The 24,290-nt window shown below is 44.2% G+C and overlaps 2 protein-coding genes, 1 long non-coding RNA gene and 1 pseudogene across 4 annotated transcripts in view; 1 reads left to right on the plus strand and 3 right to left on the minus strand.

The window, feature by feature from the left end:
* The window catches only part of Sec24a (SEC24 homolog A, COPII component), a 77,906-nt gene extending 75,458 nt beyond the window's left edge, over positions 1–2,448 (minus strand). Inside the window, 1 exon segment of the mRNA NM_001105780.1 lies at positions 2,375–2,448. The gene's annotated coding sequence lies outside the window, so the exon portion shown is untranslated.
* LOC148002857 (uncharacterized) lies at positions 1,214–15,076 on the minus strand. Of its 2 annotated transcripts, none has more exons than XR_015631589.1 (3): positions 14,947–15,076; positions 10,320–10,591; positions 1,214–1,345 (listed from the first exon to the last, which is right to left on the minus strand). It is a non-coding gene; the product is annotated as an uncharacterized LOC148002857 (long non-coding RNA). The 2 variants fall into 2 exon arrangements; XR_015631588.1 differs by having other exon boundaries at positions 1,214–1,374.
* Positions 2,510–24,290, plus strand: part of Sar1b (secretion associated, Ras related GTPase 1B) — a 30,549-nt gene continuing 8,768 nt past the window's right edge. Inside the window, exons 1-4 of the mRNA NM_001009622.2 lie at positions 2,510–2,607; positions 17,159–17,234; positions 19,853–19,972; positions 24,138–24,203. Of these exons, the coding sequence (NP_001009622.1) occupies positions 17,177–17,234; positions 19,853–19,972; positions 24,138–24,203 (244 nt within the window). The 5' untranslated portion in view covers positions 2,510–2,607; positions 17,159–17,176. The remainder of the gene's footprint in view (positions 2,608–17,158; positions 17,235–19,852; positions 19,973–24,137; positions 24,204–24,290) is intronic.
* Positions 21,057–21,296, minus strand: LOC134480787 (small nuclear ribonucleoprotein F-like; annotated as a pseudogene).

Genomic DNA, 24,290 nt, shown 5'->3' on the forward strand with positions numbered 1-24,290 from the left:
TTTCTTTCCTGTCTAGTGGTAGGGGGTGAAATGGGGGGAGGCAGGTAATGAGTGGGAAAAAAGAAGAACCCATAAAGTGGCAAAGACAGCTACAGAATGGAATGGCAAGCCCTGCGTTTACTGGGGAGCACAGACGACGGGACCTACAGTGCATCGTGTAGAACAGAGCCGTGTATTTGTTACTCCCGTTAAACTTCCGACTTTGCTATCTCTCTATCCCTGCTAACCACATGAAACCTTACAACAAAACGCTCTTTTTCTCATTCTTGACTCCCTGTTTCTCTCTTCCCACTGACCCAACCAAGGCCCTGATTACCTCTCACCTGTCTCACTGCAGCTGCCTCTAGCCAAACTGATCTCAGCTTTCAGTTTGACTTAATATAACCTATGTGCTGTTACCATGTGAAACTGCCCCAAGCAGTTCTATGTTTTTCTTGTTTTGGTCAAAACCTCTAAAAGGTTTCTGGTTTTTTGAGACAGGGTCTCTCTAGTCCTGGCTGTTCTGGAACTTGCTAGCCTTGAACTTAGAGGTCCACATGCCTCTGACTCCCAAGTGTTGGGACTAAAGGTTTGTGCCATCATGCCTGGCCAAAACCTGTAAGACTTCGAGTTAAAATCCTCCATTGTTTCAAGCTAGTTTTTTTTTGTTTGTTTGTTTGTTTTGTTTTGTTTTTTTGGCTTTGGGTTTTTTGGTTTGGTTTGGTTTGGTTTTTCAAGACAGGGTTTCTCTGTAGACCAGGCTGGCCTCAAGCTCAGAAAGCCTGCCTCTGCCTCCCGAGTGCTGGAATTGAAAGGTGTGTACCACCATTGCCCGGTCCCACAGACTAGTTTAATGTCGTTAAGCAGTAATGCTTCCCAGTGCTGTTCCCATACTTTCTGTATGTCCTTCTGTCTGGTTTTAGACAGGGTCTCATGTGGGCCTGGTGGGCTTCAGATTTACTGTGTATTGGAGTGAGGCCGTCTTTGAACTCCTGACCTTTCCATCTCTGCCTCTCAGCTGGGATTACAGGGGTGCACCACCAGGCATGTAATGGTTATTGTTTCTTCATAATACTGATTGCTTCTTAATATTAGTCCCAATTCTGCAGAAGCAGGAACTGAAGGCTGAAATGACTAGTAACCTTGGAAGTCCTGTGTGGGCAGACCAAGTGTTGTGTTTTACAACACTGTCCATGAAATAAAAACTGGTGATATGGTAATATTGAGATTCTTCTAAAATGATCTTAATTTTTATTTTTATGTTCTTCCAAAGCTTGAATAATAAAAATGTCTTCCTTCATTCAGTGTGGTGCACTTGTGGAAGTTAGATGACAACTTTCCCAGGAGTTGATTCTCTGTATTCAATCTGTGGGTTCCAAGGGGTAAACTTGTCACCTAACGGCAGATACCAAGGCTATGTAAGAGACCCTTTCTCAAACAAGACAAACAGGACCCACATTTTTTGTATGGTACAGGGGACTGAACCCAGGGAATATTATAAGCTAAGGCAGACGTTCTACCACTGAGCTCGGTTTTTAGCCAGCCCCCTATGAAAGGCATATTTAGGTGGAAATGAATAATGTAATATAGGCTTAAGCTTAAAGGTTAAGAAAAAGGGATGCTCAGAGGGAAAAACGAGACACATCCAAGATCAGGGGTGTGGGCTTCCCAAAGAATTGCAAGAAGTAAAACATACCCCAGTGTAAGCTCAAGGGTCACTCAAAAGATGCAGTTTTGGGCTGGAGAGATGGCTCAGTGGTTAAGAGCACTGACTGCTCTTCCAGAGGTCCTGAATTCAAATCCCAGCAACCACATGTTGGCTCACAACCACCTGATGCCCTCTTCTGGTGTGTCTGAAGACGGCTACAGTGTACTTATATATACTAAATAAATCTTTTTTTTTTCTTCTTTTCGGAGCTGGGGACCCGAACCCAGGGCCTTGCACTTGCTAGGCAAGCGCTCTACCACTGAGCTAAATCCCCAACCCCTTACTAAATAAATCTAAAAAAAAAAAAAAAAAAAAAGATGCAGTTTTAGGCAATAGATGCCAAGTTGGACCTGGTGCTTCAAGGTTGCAATCCCAGTTTCTCAGAAGCAAGGGCACGACTTGCCTGAGCAACTTTGTGAGATCCTGTCTCAAAATAAAAATAACAAAAGGTTGGCAGATGCACCTCCGTGGTAGACTGCAGCTCGCTATTACTGAGAGGGGAGAAACAGCCTAGTGGTGGTGGCCCACATCTTTAATCCCAGCAATCGGGAGGCAGGGGCAGGCAATCTCTGAGTTTGAGGCAGCCAGGTCTACAGAGTGAGTTCAAGGACAGCCAGGGGTACACAGAGAAAGGACCGTGTGTCGTCGTCGTCCCCCCCCCCCCCCAAAAAAAAAAATCTCATATGCCTCTTGGGGTTGGCGTGAAATGGTCCGGGGCACAGTGATTGGTGGCAAGACCGCAAGGAGGCGGAACTGAGGGCGAGCTGGGCCAGGGAATTGCGGACTGTCACTAGCGAGGCACCCGCCGACCCGGAAGGAGCTGAGGAGAGCTGGGGCCCTGGCAGCCATAGCGCTTTGCACAGCCGGCTCAGAGCGTGTAGGACGGGCACGGAGCAGGGTTGCGTTCTCTGGAGTCGCAGGTGAGTGGCAGTGCTCTCGTCCGGGAAGAGAGCGGGCGACAGCTGTGGCCCTCCGGAAGGCCACTGTTTAGGCTGTACACTCACCCGGAGTGTCTTATCTCTGGTCCTTCGCGAATGGGGAGCCTGTTGGGGTTTTGTTTTGCTTTGCTTTGCTTTGTTTTTGCGGTGCGAGGGACGACAACTCCGGCCACCCCGTGGTTCTCGGGGTAAATAGTGATTGTCACCCGGCAAGTATTTCAGGAAAGAGTGACAGTACCGCACTCGGGCCTCTTTCCTTCCCCTGAGCCTCAGTTTCCCCACTTGGTAAGATGAGGGAACTAGAGATCATTGACAGCTGGAGAGGCTGGGACGTCTCTGTGTTGTCCCAGTAAGTGTGGGGATAAACTGAGCCTCCTCATTCCCAGTACCTATCGTTTTCCCATAGCCCAAGCCCAGTTGAATGAAGGGGAAAGATAGTAATGGGAAAAAGTCAAAACTTTCCGACAGGATAAAATTAGTTTTGAAACGTCCAAGTGTGTTATCTGAAGGAATAAAATTCATCATGAGTTTAACGTATTGGGGTGAAGAAAATTGGACTTACTGTCACGTATTTGAACATTCTTTTTTTTTTTTTTTTTTTTTTTTGGTTCTTTTTTTCGGAGCTGGGGACCGAACCCAGGGCCTTGCGCTTCCTAGGTAAGCGCTCTACCACTGAGCTAAATCCCCAGCCCCGTATTTGAACATTCTTAAACCAAGTTTTGTGTGGGTGACATCTTACCCTGAAGATCTGTGTCCTTTGTTTAAATATTGGTCAGAGTAGTTGCAGAGAAAGAAAGAAGGTGCCACCTGTACAACATGGCAGTCTGCTAAGGAGACAGTCTTGTCAGTTATTTGACAGGTGACCAATAAGGGTGACTTTACAATTTGCCAAAGATGAGTGGCGTCAGTAAAACAGGGCAATGTGTGCCTGCCATTGCACCTTTCAGTACATTTCTGTTGGTGACCAAAATATTTTGACCTTTAAAAATTTATTTTGAACATAGGCAGGCACGCTGGCCCTATAATTCTACGTCCTCAAGAAGGCAGGGGCATCATCATTTGAGCCAAGACTACCTGGGAAGATCCTATCTCAAGACAGAAAAAATTGTTCCCAGTGTTAAGATACTCCCCAGGCATTCCTGAGTTTACAGAAAAGGGAAGTGTCCTCGTTGTCAAAATGTTAGAAAAGCGATTCTGTGATTTTGAAGTTTTGCAGTTTGAATACAGAGCACCCTGACCTTCCTTTGCCTTGTACTATTGGAGTAGAGATGCAAGCAGGACTTGACACAAAGTAGTAGTCTATGAGACAAGGAAATCACCACCACCTCATTCAGAGCTCACAACCTAGAGTAGTGACTCACCACGCCTCCGCCCCCCCTCTCAAGTACAGAGTTGGCTGAAAGTCATTGAAATTATCTTTTTTTTTTTTTTTTGCAAAACATGATGAGGGTAAAGTTTCTCCATTTTATGTTGTTTTTTTTTAGAAAAACTTGGGTTATTGTTTTAAAATATTTTATTACATATATATTAAGAATGTGTCTGTATTGAAGATCATATCAGAGAGTACAGTACATGTAAGGTTTCTGAAATTAAACTCAGGTCATCACGCTTGGTGACAACCTTTACCTTGTGAGCCTCGTGGATAGCCCTCTGTTGGTGTTTTGAGGATGGAATTTCTTGTCAAATACACCAGTTTGAATTGTTTTAGTCCACTAGAGGCAAGTCCAAGCTCATTACTCGGCCTCACAGCATTCTCTTTGTTGCTAAGACCAGGTCTTGCTTTGTCACACAGGTTGGCCTCTCTGAGATCCTCCCCTATCAGCCTCTCAATTGTTCTCTCTCTCCCTCTCTCCCTTCCTCCCTTTTCTACTATCCTTTTTTTTTTTAACATTTATTTATTATGTATACATCATACAGCTTTCTGCCTGCATGTATGCCTGCAGGCCAGATCTGATTATAGATGGTTGTAAGCCACCATGTAGTTGCTGGGAATTGAACTCAGGACCTCTGGAAGAGCAGACAGTACTCTTAACCTCTGAGCCATCTCTCCAGCCCTCTACTATCCTTTTGACAGAGGTTTTTGGTTTTTTTGTTTTTTTGTTTGTTTGTTTGTTTGTTTGTGTTGTTTTGTTTTTCTTTTTTTCTTTTCACTCTTTTTTTTTTTTTTTTTTTTTTTCGGAGCTGGGGACCGAACCCAGGGCCTTGCGCTTCCTAGGCAAGCACTCTACCACTGAGCTAAATCCCCAACCCCCTCTTTTCACTCTTAAAGCTACATTTCTTGTGGTTTTATCCTTCTTTCAACTGGGTGTCACTTTTCTCCAGAGGAAAGTACCCACTTTTTAAAAAGTACATGAATAAGGAAGTGGATGGAAATCTCTTACTGTTGGCAAATGGGTTAGAAAGGGTCACATGAATTAAAAAGTTTAATTCAGGGCTGGGGAGATGACTCAGCGGTTAAGAGCACCGGCTGCTCTTCCTGAGGCCCTGAGTTCAATTCCCAGCAACCACATGGTGGCTCACAACCATCTGTAATGGGATCTGGTGCCCTCTTCTGGTGTGTCTGAAGACAGCAGCAGTGTACTCATATACATAAATACATCTTTTTTTAAAAGTTCAATTCATACAATTGCTTTCTATTATGGATTGAGGTGGGATTATTGTCCAATAAGCTGTTTTAGGATGAAAATGTGTGAGGCAGAACACTTCTGAAATTTAGTGTACAGAACATAGCCAGGGCAGATGGGGTTGTACCCCCCTTAATCCCAGCCCTCAGGCAGGGCCCGGCCTGGGGTCCATAGAAAGTTCCAGGCCAGGGGCTGGGGATTTAGCTCAGTGGTAGAGCGCTTACCTAGGAAGCGCAAGGCCCTGGGTTCGGTCCCCAGCTCCGAAAAAAAGAACCAAAAAAAAAAAAAAAAAAGAAAGTTCCAGGCCAGCTACATAGTGAGACCCTGTCTCAAAACAAACAAACAAACAAACAAAAACAACACAAACTTGGTCAAGCATAGTTTTACCTGATAGCACCCGCTGCCCTTGAAATTTGAATCTCCCATCTACCTCTCAAGTGCTGAGAGTACATACAGGCCTGTGTGCTCTCCCCTGCCTGGTTTATCTGCTGTCAGACTGCAAGCTAAGCAAGCACTCCCCTGACTGAGCTATGTCTCCAGCCTGGCCTTTGTATTTCTAGTGGTAAATTAGATTACAGACAGCATTCTATCTCTCTGTCTTGTATGTAGGGGAGGGATTGTATGTGCCGTGTTGAACATGTATGGACCAGAGTACAACCTGAGGAAGTCAGTGTTGTCCTTTGACTATGTGGGTCCTAGGCATTAAACTCTGGTCTGCTAGTCTGTGCCTTACTCACTGAACCATCTTGTTGGTCCTTCTTTTCTTTCTCTTAAGTTGGCATACAAAATAATGAGTTTTATTGTGATGTTTTTAAAGCTCTAGTTTATTGTATGGGTATTTTGCCTGCATGTATTTATGTGTAGGGATATTTTGCCTACATGTATGCATGTGTACTGAATGCATGCCTGATGCCTGTGGACCAGAAGAGGCCATCAGATCCCCTGGCATCAGAGTTACAGATGTGAGCCACCATGTGGGTGCTGGGAACTGAGTCTGGGTCAGAGAACAAGAGGTCTTAACCTCTGAACTGCGACCGCAGCCCCGATTTTGACATTTTCATCCTCGTGTATCTTGTTTGTGTTTGCTGTGCTGTTTTCAGTCATCATTGTTGTCTGTTAGAGTCAGAATCTCATTAGTCGAAGCTGGCCTTAATTCACTGTGATATATCAGGTCACAAATGCTGAACTTACAAATTACAGGCAAGCATACCATACCTAACTCTTCCCTTCAAGAGTGGTGGTGTACACCTTTAATTCTAGCACTGGGAAGTCAGTAGCAGGTCTCTGAGTTCAAAGCCAGCCTGAACTACACAGTGAATTCCAGGCCTACCAGAGCTACTCAGTAATATCCTGACTCAATAAAAAGAAAGAAAGAATCATGATGTAGTCCATACTGGTCTCAAACCAGGAATCCTTCTGCCTCAGCCTAGAGCTGTGATCAGGTGAGTGCCACACTGGTTGGTTTGTAGTGAAATTTCTGTGCCTGTGTTTGCAGGACTCTATCCAAATACTTGTTATGGTGACACTTAGTGACAATGTATTCATATGTAACATGGAAACAGGGCTGGCGAGATGGTTCCCCTGGTTAAGGTGCTTGCTGCACAAGTCTGGTAGCCTGAGTTCAAGCCCTGAGACCTACAAAGCTGTCCTTTGACCTCCACACAGGTGCCATGGCACACGAACCCCTATCCCCCCCCACACACATACAGTAATAAGTCAGTAGATTTTAAAATGAGAACGCTATTGATTTTTTTCATATTAGAAGTTATTGAGTTGGGCACGGTAGCATATGCTTATAACATTAGCACGTGGAAAATGAAGAGGACCCAGTCTGATCTACATGGTAACTTGTCCTAAGGAAAACTAAAAACCTCAAGAGTAAGGATTCTGTTCCTTCATAAATGATTTGTAAAATTTTAAATTTGCTTTTATGTCGAATGATAGCTTTGTTGAACTAGACTTGACATACTGTACTATTCACCATTTTATAGTATGCAGAGTGTTCCCAGTACAGTCACAATGTTACACAACCTTCACCACTAATTCTAGAATGTTTTTCCTCACCTCTGAAAGTAACCCAGTTCCCATTAGCAGTCGCCCGGACTCCTCTCCCCCTTCTGACAGCACTAATCTGCTTGCTCTCAAGATTTCCCAGCATGGACATTCACCTACAGAGGTATCCATACAAGTTCAAGGAGACGGAGTTTTAAGCAGTGATTTGTAACCTGAGTTCTGTTCACTGCGCTGATTTTCATGTTACCTGAGTAGATTACATAGCCTTTTCCTGTTTGGTGTTCATGCAATAAATAAATCTGCTGACGTGGTATGTTTCCTTGTCAGTGACCTTTGCTCTTCACATGTCTCTGCTGTGTTCCTGGGTTGTGTAACCTGTTCCCAGGGCTCAGGTGTCTGTTTGTAGCTAAGTGACTTTATTCTTAGTTGAGTGTTTTTATTTTTACTTCAATTTGAACCAAACAGAAACAAATAACTATTTCTATTTTAGTAATTCCTGACTTGTTTTGAGGAGTTAGTCAATTATAGTTTTATATATTTATAGTACTATAAATATCTGTTCTCAAGTAGAGTTTCTCTGTGTAAGTAGACAGTTTCTCTCAGGTTAGGTTTAATACCTCATGCAGGTAAATCCTTTTCCTTAAGACTTTCCTGTTCTACCCTCCACCATTTTTCGTAGCCTTCCCTGACAAACCATCATCCCAGTGAAGACTTTGCCTCTTGACTCAGTGTGCTCTGAATAGCAGTGCACTCTGCTCTTTCAGATGAGTCTGAGACCTGTCACCGTGGACGCTGCACCTCCTATCGTGCTTTTCTGCACTTTTCACCCCAATGTCTCTTTATCTTTCCATGCCTGACCTTAGAGCTGCCACCACCCAGACCAGAACTTCTTTGAACTCTGCTCTTCCTATTCTGATGCACCCTGGTCTGCTTCACCCTCTCCCCGTTTACTACAGCCGCACTTGTCTTCTGGTTTCCAGACCCTCCGTCTACTCTGTTGGCTCTGCTCTGTGGGAGGCCTGCCTTTGCTCACTTCTGCTCTTACCCCATTCTCCTGTCTGCTCAGCCTGGACTGGGTCAGCTCAGCCAGGGCTCTCACTGTCCCTCCCAGTGCTCTTCTCACGCTCTCTTCTCTCAGCTTCAGGGTCCCCTGAGAGCCCTCTCCCCTTTGCCTCTTTCCTCTGTCCTGGAAGTCTGAATTTCCTGAAGCCCAGCATCACTGAAGGTGGGGTGTGACGTGAGGGTGTTGAGGGTTAACGCATCAGTGCTGATTGGCACTGCTGGAAGTGTTTGTTAGATCTCCAACTTTTTTCCCCTTAAACTCAGTGCTGGCCTGGTGGTGGTGTCAAATAACTTTAATCCTAGCACAAGGGAGGTAGGGGCTGGCAGATCTCTGAATTCGAGGCCAGCCTGGTCTACCAAGTGAGTTCTGGGACAGCCAGGGCTACACAGAGAAAAACTAAAATAAGTGAATAGATAGACTCAGTGCTAGGGCTCAAGTCCTCTCCTTTCACGTCCGTGGTAAGCACGCTACCCTCGAGGTACATCCCCAGCCTTTTGAACAATCATTGGATCTGGTCCACCATTACAGTACCTGCCCTGTATATTTCAAAATTTCCTCACTCCCACTACTTTTGAGACAGGTTTCAAAATATGTGTAGCCCAAGCTGGCCTTAAAGTCAGTCTTTTAACTTAGTCTTCTAAACTCTGGGGTCCCAGGCATGTGCCGTCAGGCTCTGCTCCTCGCCATCCTTGGGAGTCAGATCCCTGCCAGCTCTGCAGGCCTCCCTCCTTTGACTCATACAGGACGGGTGCTCTCAGTGCAAGCTCCTTCTCAGACCTCATTAGTTTGCCCTCTTTCCCTCTATTATGTAGCTCTCTGTCCTGGACCTCACTCTGTAGACCAGGCTGGCCATGATGTTCCAGAGACCCACCTGCCTCTGCCTCCCTAGGGCTGGGATTAAAGGCGTGCGCCCATGCCCGGCTCTTCCAGAAGTTTTTTCCTTTCAGTCAATCATTGTACCCAACCCTCACTCTTCCTGAAGAAGACAATCTTATTTTTCTCATTTCATTTCAAATGTAGTCATATGTTTAGACTTCTGCTATCTAACTCACGCTGGCCTGGGACCTCCCACCTCAGACTCCTCAGTGCTGGGATTTATAGAAGTATTCTAACATATCCCTTTCAGTTTTGGTTTGTTTTTTTTTTTAAATCTGTTTGGGGGCTGGAGAGATGACTCAGCAATTAAGAGCACTGATTGCTCTTCCAGAGGTCCTGAGTTCAATTCCCAATAACTACATAATGGCTCACAACTATCTATAATGGGATCCAGTGCTCTCTTCTGGTGTGTCTGAAAACAGTTACAGTGTACTCACATACATAAAATAAATTTTCGAAAAAAATCTATTTTACTTTTAAACTTTTAAATTTATTTTATGTATACCAGTGTTTTGCCTGTATTTATGTTACATGTTCCATGTGCCTGTAGATTTAAGAGGGGATCAGATCCTCTGGAACTGGAGTTGCAGAGGGTTGTGAGCCACCATGTGGGTACTGGGAATCAACCTGGGTCCTCTGCAAGAGCAGCCAGCCTTCTAACCACTGAGCCAACCCCAGCCCATGGCTCAAACTTTTGGAGAGAGGAAGAGGACCTCACTGTCCCTCTGTCTTTTAGCCTTGGTTCTTCACTCAGGGCTCAGTAGCAGCAGCCACCTTGACTGTGGGCACATCGTGTGGTGTATGCAGCCAGCCAGGCATCGTGTGCATGAAGGCCAGAGGATGCATTTCCAAGGTCATTTCTCACCTCCCACCTGGTTGAAGGAGGCTCTCTCTTGTTTCTTCTGCTGTGCTACCTGCCCCCTCCCCCCAGACTTGTAGGAAATTTCCTGTCTCTGCCTCCCATCTTGCTCTAGGAGTGCTGTGATGACAGATAGGTGTTGGGAGCACACTTGGATGTGAGGCTTTCGTGGCCAGCTCTTTTACCTGTTGAGCCTTTTCCCTAGTGGGGTGTGTGTATGTGTGTGTGTGTGCATGTGCATGCGCATGTGTGTGCTTACCTGGTCTTTACCACATGACGGTATTTCAGAAGAAACTTGTAACCATTCCAAGTCACACATTAAATTGGAGATAGTATGGACTCTGCTTTACATCTTACAACACAGCTTCAGTGAAGGCCTCTCAAGCAGTCAAAAATTGCTTCTGTGGAACTGAAGTGGGCTATGACTTCTCTGCAGCTGCATTTGCTGTCACTAACGTCTTTCCTTTTTTTGCTACTCACTCTTCTGGTTCTTCTGGCCTTCCTGCATTCCATGGTCCACCCCTGTTTTCCCTAAAAGATCATGCCAAGTTTGACTTATTCATAGCATGTTGGTGGGTATCAGAGGCAAGAGAACTTTAAACAAAGACAGTAGAGAGACATTCCAATGACAAAGTATGGGTCACCAGTACTTTGACCCAGGGAAAGCTACAAGAAGGGAAGTAATATGTGTTAATTTTGGAAAGGTAGCTAAGAGATAAATAGAGAAAGTTCTAAAATACTGGGCCAGGAATTTGGTTGAATTATTTCTCAGCTCAAAAACTTGTGGAAGCTCTTCATCCATCATACAGGGTATATAGAGTGAATGAACAGTTTGTCACCTAAATTGTTATTCTGAAGTAGCAGGTAAAGGCTGAGACTGTCCCCAGCAAATATCTGTTGTCAGGCTGTGCAGCAAGTCACTTCCAGGATAGCATTTTGGCAGAGCTGCTCTGGAGAAGGTGAATGGGGGTGGGGACAGATTTTGAAATGATACTTTGTAGTTTAGAATGTAGCTTTTTATTTGGGGACTACAGGCATCTATCATTCTGCTGAGCAACACAAATTTCTTAACCCGGAGGCTTCTATGGGGACCAGACAGACTGTACTGCAAGCCCTGGATAGGTCTGTGGCTTAACTGAATGTGAGATGTGATTTAAACAAACAAACAATGCCAATCTCTGATGTAGCTCAATGATAGAGTGTTTGTCTAAGGCTGTGACTTGATCCTATGTACTGCAGGGGTAAAAGGTAATGATTTAAACATAGTATTTGTTTATTTTTATACTGCAAATTATACTTAGGACCCTCCTAAGTGCCTTTTAAGCTCTCTACCACTAGACTATATCCAGAACCCCCCTTTTGTTGGTTTGGGATTGGTCTCACTAAGTTTCCTAAGCTGGCCTTAAACTGTGTACTCAGCAGCTCAGGCAAACCTTGAACTTAAGATCCTCTTGCCTCAGCCTCCCAAGTAACTAGGAATGCAAGTTTCTGCCCATAGACCTGAAGTGGAAACTTAAGGGCTCTTTGGAGAGTCAGTTGTGTTGGATGGTGTTTTCCTGGGGCACACATGTGAAGGAGCAGTTTTCTGAAGTGGACGCAGATGCTTTCATCTACTCATGAAGGAATGTTTCGCTGAAGCAGACACAGGAGAGAGGATGTTCTGCTAAAGCAGACACGTGAAAGGACATATGATGAAGGATTTGTTGCTAACAACACACATGCATTGGTCTACCTTACATTGCATAGTTGAGCTGCATTTGACAGGACTTAGGCTGATTAGATGCATATGCTGAGGCAAGGCATGTGCTTTCTCTATCACTGTTGTTCTTATAAGAGAATCTTGTATAGCCCAGGCTGGCCTCAAATTAGCTATATAACCAAGAATGCTCTTGAACTTCTGGTCCCTGCCTCCATTTCCCAAACTCTGAGGGCACAGGCATGAGCCACAAAACCCCAAGTCCAGGGTGACCTGGTACTCAACTATGTAGCCAAGACTAGCCTTGAACTCACAACAATCCTCCTCTTCCTCCTTTTAGGTTTATTTAGTTTATTTTTCATGTATATAAGTATTTTGCACGTGTGTACCATGTGTGTGCCTGGTGCCCTCAGAGATCAGAGGTCAGGAACTGGCGTTCTGGGTGGTTCTGAGCTATTCTGTGGATGCTGGGAACTGAACCCAGTTACTATGTAAGTGCAACCAATGCTCTTAACTGATGAGCCATCTCCCCAAGCCTGTTGTTTAGCTTAAGTGCTGGGATTATAGGTGAGAGCCACCACAGCCTTGGTTGTAGGATGTGGTTTGAATATGCTTGGTCCAGGAAGTGGCACTATTAGGAGGTGTGGCCTTGTTGGAGTAGGTGTGGCCTTGTTAGAGGAAGTGTGTCCTTGTAGGCCTAGGCTTTAAGACCCTCTGTCTAGCTGCCTGGAAGTGAGTCTTAGTCACCTTCAGATGAAGAGTTAGAACTCTCAGCTCCTCCTGCACCATTCCTGCCTGGACACTGCCATGCTTCCACCTTGATGATAATGGACTGAACCTTTAAATCTATAAGTCAGCCCCAATTAAATGTTCTTATAGGAGTTGCCTTGGTCATGGTGTCTGTTCACAGCAGTGAATCCCTAACACATAGGGTTTTAGCAATTTTGTCCAAATTGCATTTGTTTTGTTTTGTTTTTTAAAAGATTTTTTATTATATGAGTACACCATAGCTGTCTTCACACCAGAAGAGGGCATCAGATCTGATTACAGATGGTTGTGAGCCACCATGTGGTTGCTGGGATTTGAACTCAGGACCTCTGGAAGAGCAGCCAGTGCTCTTAACCACTGAGCCATCTCTCCAGCCCCCATATTGCATTTGTATAGCTAGGTTTCGCTCTACAGCCCCTTTGAGAGAAAGAGCAGCATGAGTTATCCCTCTTGTATTCTTAGCAATGTATCTCAGGTCCTCAGTCTTAACAAAAGCTCAGAGAACACAAAGTAACATTCTATTGCTTCATGATTCTCTTTGGTAAAATATGGCATCTCAAGTCTCTTGAGAAGATAAACTTTTTCATGTATATTCTCTAAATACCAATGTCTTTCCATATTTTGTTTTGGTTTTTGGTGCTGGATCTTGAACCCAGAGCCTTGTGCATACCATGCCTACACCCCCAGCCCCTCCACATTTCAGTGTCCTTGTAATTCAGACAGTAATGGTAAGAGGATGTGTAACTTTGAGGTGAAGGGATTTTTTTGAACAGGGTTTCCTATGTAACCAGGCTGACCTGGAACAGTCTCTGCAGGCCAGATTGTCACTGAATTCAAAATCCTGCTTCATCCCCACCCACTAAGTGCTAGAATTCATGATAAGTATCCTGCTCATGGTTCTCATTCCTACATTACTGACATACCCATAGATTTTCCATGTGTTTGATCCAAATTGGGATTCTTGGGACACACACACACACACACACACACACACACACACACACACACCACCAATAACAACAACAACACCAACAACAGCAACAACAACAACAAAACAAAAAAAAAATTGAGTTAAGTAGAAAAATTCCAGATACACAGGAGGCAGAGGCAGGATTGTAAGTTGTAAGCCAGCATGAGAAGTTTAGTGAGACCCAGCTCCCTGCCCCATATTAAACTATAGGGTTAGGTGTTGGTTTTTAACAAAATCTGAATTGTTCAATTTTACCGATGTAGATTGGGAGCCAGATGCTGGCGTAAAAGCCTGCTACCTCGGAGAGGCATAAAAAGCATCCAGATGACCTTCTCAGCTGATGTCCCACTAGGAATGCCCCTCTGTCGTGACATCTCAAAACTCCCAACAAACTCAATGTCCCTCCCTTCTACTCCCTAGGTGTCTCTCTATCCAACCTCCTGACTTCCTCTTACTGTCTGTTTCTTTTCTTAATAATCCTGTGTTCACTTCCTGTCAACTGGTTGCTTGCTCTGACTTTTAACCTATGGTTGACTGTTTACAATACTCAAGCAGAAAGCTCTTGGATTAAAGTGTGAGCTAAGGTTGAGCCACACCTCAACTAAAAACAGGTTTTCCCAGTAAATAACACAATTTGGGGGTCACAGTGTGATCAAACATCCTTCAGCAGCTTGGGATGAAGCTCAGTGGGTAAGAGGTTGTCCAACATGCGTGAGACTCTGGTTTGACACCCACCCCTGAAGCCCTCTCAGGCTAGTTCAAGAAAGGGAAGAAGAGTCCATTGCCAGGACTTAGAGGATCTCAGAAAACCAAGCTGAGCTCATACAAGCTGCAGATGGGTTTACTCTCTTTTCACGCTCCAAGGGTCTCTTAGCTGCTTACCCTCTTTAGCCACTCATGTCAAATTTGACAGCCTACTGCAGAGATGATCAAAAAGCAAACAGGACTTGTCTAAAGAATGGCAAAGAGCACAGCCTTCCCAGTGTTAGGACATGGTCCAGGGTTCAGAGTTCTTTGTTCACATCTAGAAAGTTAACTCTGTTGACCTGTGAAAGTGCATTTCTGTGTCTATGATCTTCTCTCAAGAAACTTTCTGTCCTATTTTCCTTTTACCCCATTAGTTTGCCAAGCTGTGTTGCATAAACACTGAATTATATTCTGTCTTCTCATTGACTTAAAAGGTTTGTTTAACATGTAGTAATGATTAAATGCTGAAAAATTCAGAAAGATAACATACCCCGAATTTATCACCTAGAACTGATTGCCATGCGAAGAGGAGTTATATATGAAGGCACATGCCAGTGATCTTAGCACTGGGGAGAAGGAAGCTGGGTGACTGGAAATTCAAGGCCCTCCTTGGCTACACAGAAGCCAGCTTAACTTAGAGGCCCTGTCTCAAAAAAATATGAAGTATGTTAGAGAAGCTCTTTACACTAAAGGCTTTTAACTCACCTTTTATTTATTGGGGAGAGGTGCACCTACACCATGGTGTCCTCGAAGAGGTCAGAAGGGTGGTTCCAGGGACTGAACTCAGACCATCAGGCTTGACAGCAGGTTTCCTTATCCATCAAGCCACCTCGCCAGCCTGTGCACACAGCTGTTTAAATTTATATTTATTTTTTTGCAGGGGTGGAGTAGGAGATAAGAAAATGGGTCGGGCTTGCTTGTTTGTTTTTATTTTGAGAAGGTCTCAGAAAGCCTAGGCTGTATAACTGAGTCTGGCCTGTAACTCCTCTTCCTGCCTCTACAATCTAACTGCTGTCATGGCTGGTCCCAGGTTTTTGATTTCTTTTTTTTTTTTTTTTTTTTTGGATCTGGGGACCGAACCCAGGGCCTTGTGCTTGCTAGGCAAGCGCTCTACCACTGAGCTAAATCCCCAACCCCTTGATTTCTTGTTGAGATATTCTCTGTCTCTCAGTATGACAAGCTCTTGTTTTTGAGTGTACGGTGTAGTCCAGGCAAGACTTGGATTTGGAGATCATCCTGCCCCAGCCTCCTGAGTAACTGGGCTTGTACTGCCAGTCTAGCTCGGAAGCTCTAATTCTATAGCTTTGGCTAGTCTGGAACTCAGTAAACAGACCAGGCTGGCCTCTAACTCAGGAGAGCTGCCTGCCTGGGATTAAAGGCTTGCACCACCTCATTTAGCCTTACTAATTATTGTTATTTTTTGTTGTTTTTAAAACAGAGTCACATGTAGCCCAGGCTGGCCTTGAACTAACTATGCAGCCAAGGATGACCTTAAATTCTTGACTCTTCTGCTTTTTACCACTTTAGATATCAGGAATGGAAACTTACCTTCTTTTTTTTCTTTTCTCGCTATTCTTTCTCCCCAACCCCCAGCTCTTACAACAAAGATTTGATAAATAGCTATGTCTACATATATTTACCGTAGCACAGATGGTTTCCAAAATTTGTCTTTTTAAATCTTTAAGGACTGTGTGTGTGTGTGTGTGTGTGTGTGTGTGTGTGTGTGAGAGAGAGAGAGAGAGAGAGAGAGAGAGAGAGAGGCAGACAGACAGACAGACAGACAGACAGACACACGCCAATACCCTTAGAGGCAGAAGAGCTCATTGGAAACTCCTGGAGCTGGAGTGGCTGTTAGGCACACAGCATGGGCACTGGCAGCTGAACTCTGGGTCTCTGGAAGAACAGGAGTGCTCTTAACTACTGAGCCTTCTCACCAGCCCCCAAGGTTTTGTTTGTTTGTTTGTTTGTTTTGAGATACAATCTTACAGTTTGCCCTATAGTCTAAGTTGGCCTTGAATTCATAATCCTCCTGCCCGAGCTTCCCAATGGCTAGAGTTACAAGTATGTACCACCATGCTTGGCTCTAACATAGTTTTGAAGTTTTTATGCCAGTTTATACTGCAACCTAATTTATTTATTTTCCTTACTCTTTTGTTTTTTAAGAGATAGATCTCACCGTATAGCTGTGACTGGCCTATAACTGCTGTGTCCACTAGTCCAGCCTCAATTGCAGTGATCCACCTGCCTCTGTCCTGAGTCCTGGGGTTAGAGTTGTTGGCCATCACACATGGCTCTTAATTTTTTCCTATCCCTGGTTGTTGTCATTCATTTTGTTCCTTCCATAGACAAAGAATGGTCTCTGCCTGAAGTTTAATGGCATTTTTTTTTTAAAGATTTATTCATTTATTATATATAAGTACACTGTGGCTGTCTTCAGACACACCAGAAGAGGGCATCGGATCTCTTTACAGATGGTTGTGAGCCACCATGTGGTTGCTGGGAATTGAACTCAGGACCTCTGGAAGAGTAGTCGAGTGATCTTAACCACTGAGCCATCTCTCCAGCCCTTAATGGCATTTTAAGATTCATGCATAAGCATAGATGAGGTTCTGTCAGCCTGAGTAACAGGGACTTGTTGTTGTTTATGTGTGCACACGTGCATTTGTTTATGTGCACCACAATGTATGTGTAGAGGTCAGAGGGCAACTTGTGGAGTTGGTTCTCTCCTACCATGTGGGTCCGTGGACTGAACTGAGCATATCAGACTTGGCCACAAGTGTCTGTGCACGGAGTCCTCTCACCAGCCCTGCAGTATAGTAATGTTAGAAGATTACGAAGATTGTTTAACGTCTGTCAGTGTTCTGTGTATGTTGGCCGTGCTGACTTTAGTTAAGTCTAACTAAATCTTGTTTTTCAGACCCTGTAAGATCTGGATATGTCCTTCATATTTGACTGGATTTACAGTGGTTTCAGCAGTGTGCTGCAGTTTCTAGGTAACTTCAGCTTTGCTCTTTGTAGCTGTCGCATTTGACCCTGTTTGTGCACTTGTTTGTAGAGAGCACCTTTATATAAGCCTGTGGTTAAGAAAGTAGTGAGCTTTGAGATTATGAAATACATCCAAGTAACTCACCCCTTGAAATCACGTGATCTTAGGACAGGTGTAGGCCAGTGCACTTGTACCCCAGCCCTCACGAGGCTGAGACTGTGATCTGGGACCTTGAATCATTAGGAACTAAGTTTGGTCCTGGTCAGCATGTCTACTGTATGGAGAAGTGAGGCCCTTCTCAACTGAAGTAATGCTTATATACCACACTAGTAAGACCTCACACAATAACCAGCATTGTCTCTTCACAAAACTAGACCATATGAAAGTGAAAGAAGATGTTTTTCATAGATAGAAATGAATTAATCATAGAAATAAATTAATCATATAAAAAGAGACAGCTTTGAGTGCTCAGGAGGAAGTGGTGCACACCTTTAGTTCCAGCACTGGGGAGGCAGAGGCAGGGGGAGCACAGATACATTGATTGACTTGTCTGTCTGTCTGGATTGCACTGGGGATCTGACCCAGGCCTTGCATATGCTAGGCAAGTCAGATGGAAGGCATGTGCCACTGAACTATATCCACTGCCCTATTTTTTTTTTAAGATTTATTCATTTATTATATTATAAGTACACTGTAGCTGTCTTCAGATACACCAGAAGAGGGCATCAGAGCTCTTTACAGATGGTTGTGAGCCACCATGTGGTTGCTGGGAATTGAACTCATGACCTCTGGAAGAGCAGTTGGGTGCTCTTAACCACTGAGCCATCTCTCCAGCCCTCCACTGCCCTATTTTAAAGCTTGTTTTGTGATGGGATCTCAATTAATTGCTCAGGCTGGCTTGGAACTCACGTTCTTGCTGCCTTCTGCCTCCTAAGCACATAAGATGACAGGAATGACTATGAAGCCCTGGAGCGGCCATGACCCCTGCCCCATCTCACCAGTGAATGCTGCAATTACAGACATTACCATGCTTGGGTAATGTGCAGATTTTAAGTTGTTATCTTAAAGCTGAAAATGAGGGGCTGAGGAAATGGCTCAGTGGTTAAAGTTATCGGCTGCCTGCCTTTCCAGGGGCCCTGGGCTCAGCTCCCAGCACCCACATGGCACCTCTTGTATCTGTTACTCCAGTCTTAGGGCCAGATACCCTCTTGTGGCCTCCTCGGACACTGCACTGCACACAGAGCAGTCATACAGATGAAGTAAAAGAAGATGAAACCGGGGCTGGGGATTTAGCTCAGTGGTAGAGCGCTTACCTAGGAAGCGCAAGGCCCTGGGTTCGGTCCCCAGCTCCGAAAAAAAGAACCAAAAAAAAAAAAAAAAAAAAAAAAAAAAGAAGATGAAACCTGGAAATAAGAGCTGGGCCTTACTTGGTGGTGCAGACTACTCAGGAGGCTGAAGCAGGAGGATCACAAACTAAAAGTTAAACTGAACAACAGAATGAATAGATTCAAAGCCAAATTGGGCAATTTGGTGAGATCCTGTCTTACAATAAAAAAGCAAAAAGAAGTGTAGCTCAGTATAGAAAGCCCTTGCCTGGCCTAATCTGGGGGTAGCTTTGTAGAAAAACAAAGGAAACAAGATAAGCTTAGGAGACCAAGCTTGTTTATGCTGAACTTACTTATTGAGGCAGAGTTACAACTGATATTGTTTATTGTTGGGTTTTGTTTGCTTTTTACATTGAGCATTTTTTATTTTTTATTTTTTTTTAAGATTTATTCATTTATTATATATAAGTACACTGTCACTCTCTTCAAACACACCAGAAGAGGGCATTGGATCTCTTTACAGATGGTTGTGAGCCACCATGTGGTTGCTGGGAATTGAACTCATGACCTCTGGAAGAGCAGTTGGGTGCTCTTAACCGCTGAGCCATCTCTCCAGCCCTGAGCATTTTTTATAATTTATTTATTTTTATTTTATGTGCAATGGCGTTTTGCCTGAATGCATGTCTGTATGAGGGTGTCAGATCTCCTGGAACTGGAGTTACAGACAGTAGTGAGCTGCCATGCAGATGTTGGGAATTGAACCTGGGTCCATCTGGAAGAGCAGCCAGTGTTCTTAACTGTTGAACCATCTCTCCAACCCTGTTTTTGTTTCATTTTTAAAGAATCTCTCTACATAGCCCTGGCTGCCTTGGAACTATGTAGACCAGATGAGATCTGCCTCCCAAGAGCTGGGATTAAAGGCATGCACCTCCATACTTGACCTGGCTTTTGTTTTTTGAGACAGGGTTTCATGTAGGCCAGGCTGACCTTAAAGCTGCTATAGAACTAAGAATTGCCTTGACTTTGTGATTCTGCTGCCTTTATCTCTCAACTGTTGGGATTACAGGTGTGGTAAAGTTGAGTTCTGTTAGGGTTTTACTATAGATTTAAGCACAGACTTTAAAAGGGACACTTAGGGGAAAGACAGCACACGTGCACTCAGGAATTCTAGAATTCTCAAGTTGCATTTCAAGCATCTTAACAATAATTACGTATAACTTTTAAGTCATGTCAAATATAAAGTCATTTTCATGTTCCATGTTTGCTGTCACTCTGACTGATCATAGCTCTTACTCTGCAGGATTGTATAAAAAAACTGGTAAACTGGTATTCCTTGGATTGGATAATGCCGGGAAAACAACGTTGCTACACATGCTGAAAGATGACAGGCTTGGCCAGCACGTCCCAACACTACATCCCAGTAAGTGTTTCTTCCCTGTGAGTCAGGCTGAGTCATAGTTCCTGCCCGAAAGGCTTTTTGATTTGGGATTTTTGACGGCTAAGGTATGAGAGTATTTAGCCTGTACCTAAAATAGCTGGGTAAATGGTAATTGACCTGGTTCCCAGAGCACAAATTACGATCTAAAGCAATGCTCAGGCCCTGCTATCCCTGCACTTAACTCTCCCATGAGTTAACTCATACCACCCTATGCTACAGAATAAGAAACTACAGAGGCAGCAGCAGAAAGAAACAGGTTAATTTTTATATGTAATTGTTACAGTGGAAAGATTGTAAACCAGGCAGATAACAGTTAAAACAAGTTAATTGTAGGATGTGCATGGTGTCAGATCCAGCAGTTGGAAGAAGAGGCAGGTGGACCTGTGAGTTCAAGGCCACCTTGGTCTTCATAGTAAATTCTCTGTCAGCCGGGGCTCCGTAGTGACATCCTATCTCAAAAAACCAGTTGCCTTCTGGCCTACACATGTGCCTGTGGCATGTACAAATCTGCACTAATACATACATGAAATGAAAATAACATTTTAAGAGAACTTGATTCTTTTTTTAGAAAGGGAGGGGAGCCTGGCAGAATAGAAGGGATTATTGAGGGGTTTTACTTCTCTTTGCTGGTAGTGACCCTCCACTCATCCCATGAATCCATCCGCCTGCCTGCCTGCCTGCCTGCCTGCCTGCCTGCCTGCCTGCCTGCCTGCCTTTCTTTCTTTCTTTCTTTCTTCCTTCCTTTCTTTCTTTCCTTCCTTCTTTCTCTTTGAAAAAAAAATCTTTATTGTATAGAAATATATATATCCCCAAGATGCTATTCTCTCATCTTCAAGATGCTATTTTCCCCATCTTCCTCCTCCTCTTCAATGCCTCTGATGTCGAGGACATTGTTTTTTGTTTTTTTTTTTTAAGATTTTATTTACTTATTTAATGTATATGAGTACATTGTAGCTATCTTCAGACTCACCAGAAGATGGCATCAGTTCTCATTACAGATGGTTGTGAGCCACCATGTGGTTGCTGGGAATTGAACTCAGGACCTTTGGAAGGGGAGTCAGTGCTCTTAACCACTGAGCCATCTCTCTAGCCCATTGAGGACATTATTATACCTTATTAGAACTTCACCCAGATGTCCAGACAATGCCCCATCTATGTATTCTTCTGTATTTGGGAGCTGTATGTTCATGTAGCCATCGATGGAGACCAGGTAGCCCTTGTACTCCATGCCCTACTTAAGTTTCACCATCACTAGCTTTCCTGTCAGTCCATTGAGAAAAGGCTTGGGATCGAGGGGCAAACTCATTGCTAACACCGAACACCAGTGAGCACTGTACCCCACTAGCCGCTGACCCCGCCACAACAAAGGGACTGGCACTAAGAGAAATGGCCACCAAAAATTTTTTTTTCTTTTTGAGACAGGGTTCCTCTCTGTAGCCTTGGCTGTTCTGGAACTGACTCTGTAGATCAGGCTAGCCTCAAACTCAGAAATCCACCTGCTTCTGCCTCCTGAGTGCTGGGACTAAAGGCGTCACCAGTGCACCCAGCTTTTTTCTTTATCTTGTTTTCCATAACTGATTCTTCAGCACCTGGATCTAGACACAGGAACCTGGAGGGTACAGAGCAGGTGCTGTCTCAGCTGTCCTGCATCCCATACTCATTCCAACTTATATTTTTCCATTTAAAGCATATGTAGAAAAAGTAGCAACTGTCTTTCTTTTGATCTACAATCCATCTGTTAGGTGTTCATGTGGAAAAGTGAGAATATGTATGTACCAAAAGCCTTGTACAGAAAGAGAAGAAACGCAGCAGACCTGCAAGAAGGAGGGAAAGCAGGGCGTACACAGCTGTGGCCAGCGCCTGGGAGGCAGAGGCTAGAAGTCATACATTTGAGCCAGGTCCATCTAGAGTTCCAGAGCAGCCAGGACACATAAAACTGTCTCAAAATATAAAAACGAGGTCATGAGAAAAGTGACCAACAAGAAGTCCTCTGCTGTATATATGACACCATCACATGGACATTTTAGAATAAGCCAGGATAGTCTGTGGTGATAGGCTTGAGCTGCTTCTAGGGGTGAGGTCTGGGTGGGGGGCTGATGGGGAAGGGGGAGGAAGTCGTCTGAGACATTGCCAGTCTCCTCCATTAATTCAATTGGCATTTCTTTTATAGAGTAGAGTATGTACAGGATGTAACCGTGCGGGTGGGCAGGCAGCCAAGCATTGCCCTTTCCTTATGGTAGTGACTTTGAGTACAGCCTGTTAAGTACTGCGTGTACTTGAAACACTGTGTATGGCTCTTCCTTCAGTTTTTTTTTTTTTTTTTTTTTTTTTTTGGTTCTTCTTTTTTTCGGAGCTGGGGACCGAACCCAGGGCCTTGCGCTTGCTAGGCAAGTGCTCTACCACTGAGCTAAATCCCCAACCCCCTAAAATATTTATTATATACACTGTAGCTGTCTTCAGACACACCAGAAGAGGGCATCAGATCTCATTACAGATGGTTGTGAGCCATCATGTGGTTGCTGGGATTTGAACTCAGGACCTCTGGAAGAGCAGTTAGTGCTCTTAACCACTGAGCCATCTCTCCAGCCCCTTCCTTCAGTTTTGAGACAGGGTCTTGTGTGTGACCCAGGTTAACTTCAGACTCACCATCCTTCATCCCTAGCTCCCGGTTTACTGGGGATATTTGTATGCGATCCCAGCCAGCCTAGAGCTCCGTAACTAAGTTAATGCTCCGGCACCATGTAGTTTTACATGTAAATTTTTGTTGTGATTATTGGCAAACTTTTCTATTGGCCATGAGGGAAGAGAACAGGATCTGAAAGTCTTTCCCAGGACACACGAGGTAACCAGACAGAAATATGTACGCATAGTTGTTTGCAAGCACTGAGCAGCAGCTGGTGCAGGACCACAGTTTCTAAGAGAATGAAGCAGACTTTTCTGTATTCTGGCTTTGTGCCAGAAGGTAGTTTTGAACTCAAATGTAAGAGAAAAGCTAGACAGCCCAGTCAGCTGAGGAAACAGAGACTAGAGTTGGGAGGCTAGAACTTGCAGCCACAGTACTGGAGGAAAGAGGATGGGAGGCAGTGACTCCTGAAGTTAGCATGGAGAATACTTGTTTGTGCTTGCATGAAGTAGACCTCCCCAAAGAACCACATCTGGAGAAAGAACAATTCCACTACAATAAAGTTTAAAAAATATAGTAAAATTTAGTATATATTATAATTTTACAATGTAAAAATAGTAAGACATGCAGAAAGTAGGTAAGTGTGACCCATAATCAGAAGGAACAGACTCAGAAATGACTAGGATGGTAGGATTGATTGGTAGGGACATGGAGACATTGTGGTGGGCTGTGGGTGTGGCTCAGTGGCTAGAATATCTGCCTGGCCTGCGTGAAGCTGTGCATGACCTACATAAACCAAGCATGGTGGACCATGCCTGTCTGTAATCTGTCTGCTTCACAGCAAGTTCAAGACCAGGTGGGTTGCATGAGACCTATCTCAAAAAGTTAAGGTTGGGGGTTGGGGATTTAGCTCAGCGGTAGAGCACTTGCCTAGTGAGCGCAAGGCCCTGGGTTCGGTCCCCAGCTCCGAAAAAAAAGAAAGAAAAGAAGAAAAAAAAATTAAAAAAAAGAAAAAAGTTAAGGTTGAAAGACTCTTCTTTGTTCCTTTTATTACATTGATTTAGTCAGGGGCAGGACACACACTGTGCTGCAGATAGAGGCCAGCAACCAGATGTGGGTGTCAGTCCTTTTGTCTGCCCTGGGGGTGCTGATGAACTATTTTTCGCGCTCTCTCTCTCTCTCTCTCTCTCTCTCTCTCTCTCTCTCTCATTCTTAAATTTAAGGAGATCAGTGACCAAAGATTTAAAGGAAAACATGTGGGGTTGGGGATTTAGCTCAGTGGTAGAGCGCTTGCCTAGGAAGCGCAAGGCCCTGGGTTCGGTCCCCAGCTCCGAAAAAAAAGAACCAAAAAAAAAAAAAAGGAAAACATGTACTCAACGAGGAGATAAATGGAAGATAACAAACAGATCTTTGTAGTCCAGGCTAGCTTTGAACTTGTGCTCTGTAGCTGGGATTACAGGCATGAGCCGATGTGCCTGGCACATTTCTGATTATGTTGTAAAAAATAATTTTGTTCTTATTTAGCTTCAGAGGAGCTCACTATTGCTGGCATGACGTTTACAACTTTTGATCTGGGTGGGCATTTGCAAGGTAAGAGTCTATTTCTTCGTCTCTGTTTTATCTTAACATAGTAAGTGTGGCCACTGTGGTTCAGAGCTTGGAACTGCGTGTTCTCCA

Source organism: Rattus norvegicus, chromosome 10, assembly GCF_021556685.1.
Source record: "Rattus norvegicus strain SHRSP/BbbUtx chromosome 10, alternate assembly SHRSP_T2T, whole genome shotgun sequence".
Classification (NCBI taxonomy): Eukaryota; Metazoa; Chordata; class Mammalia; order Rodentia; family Muridae; genus Rattus; species Rattus norvegicus.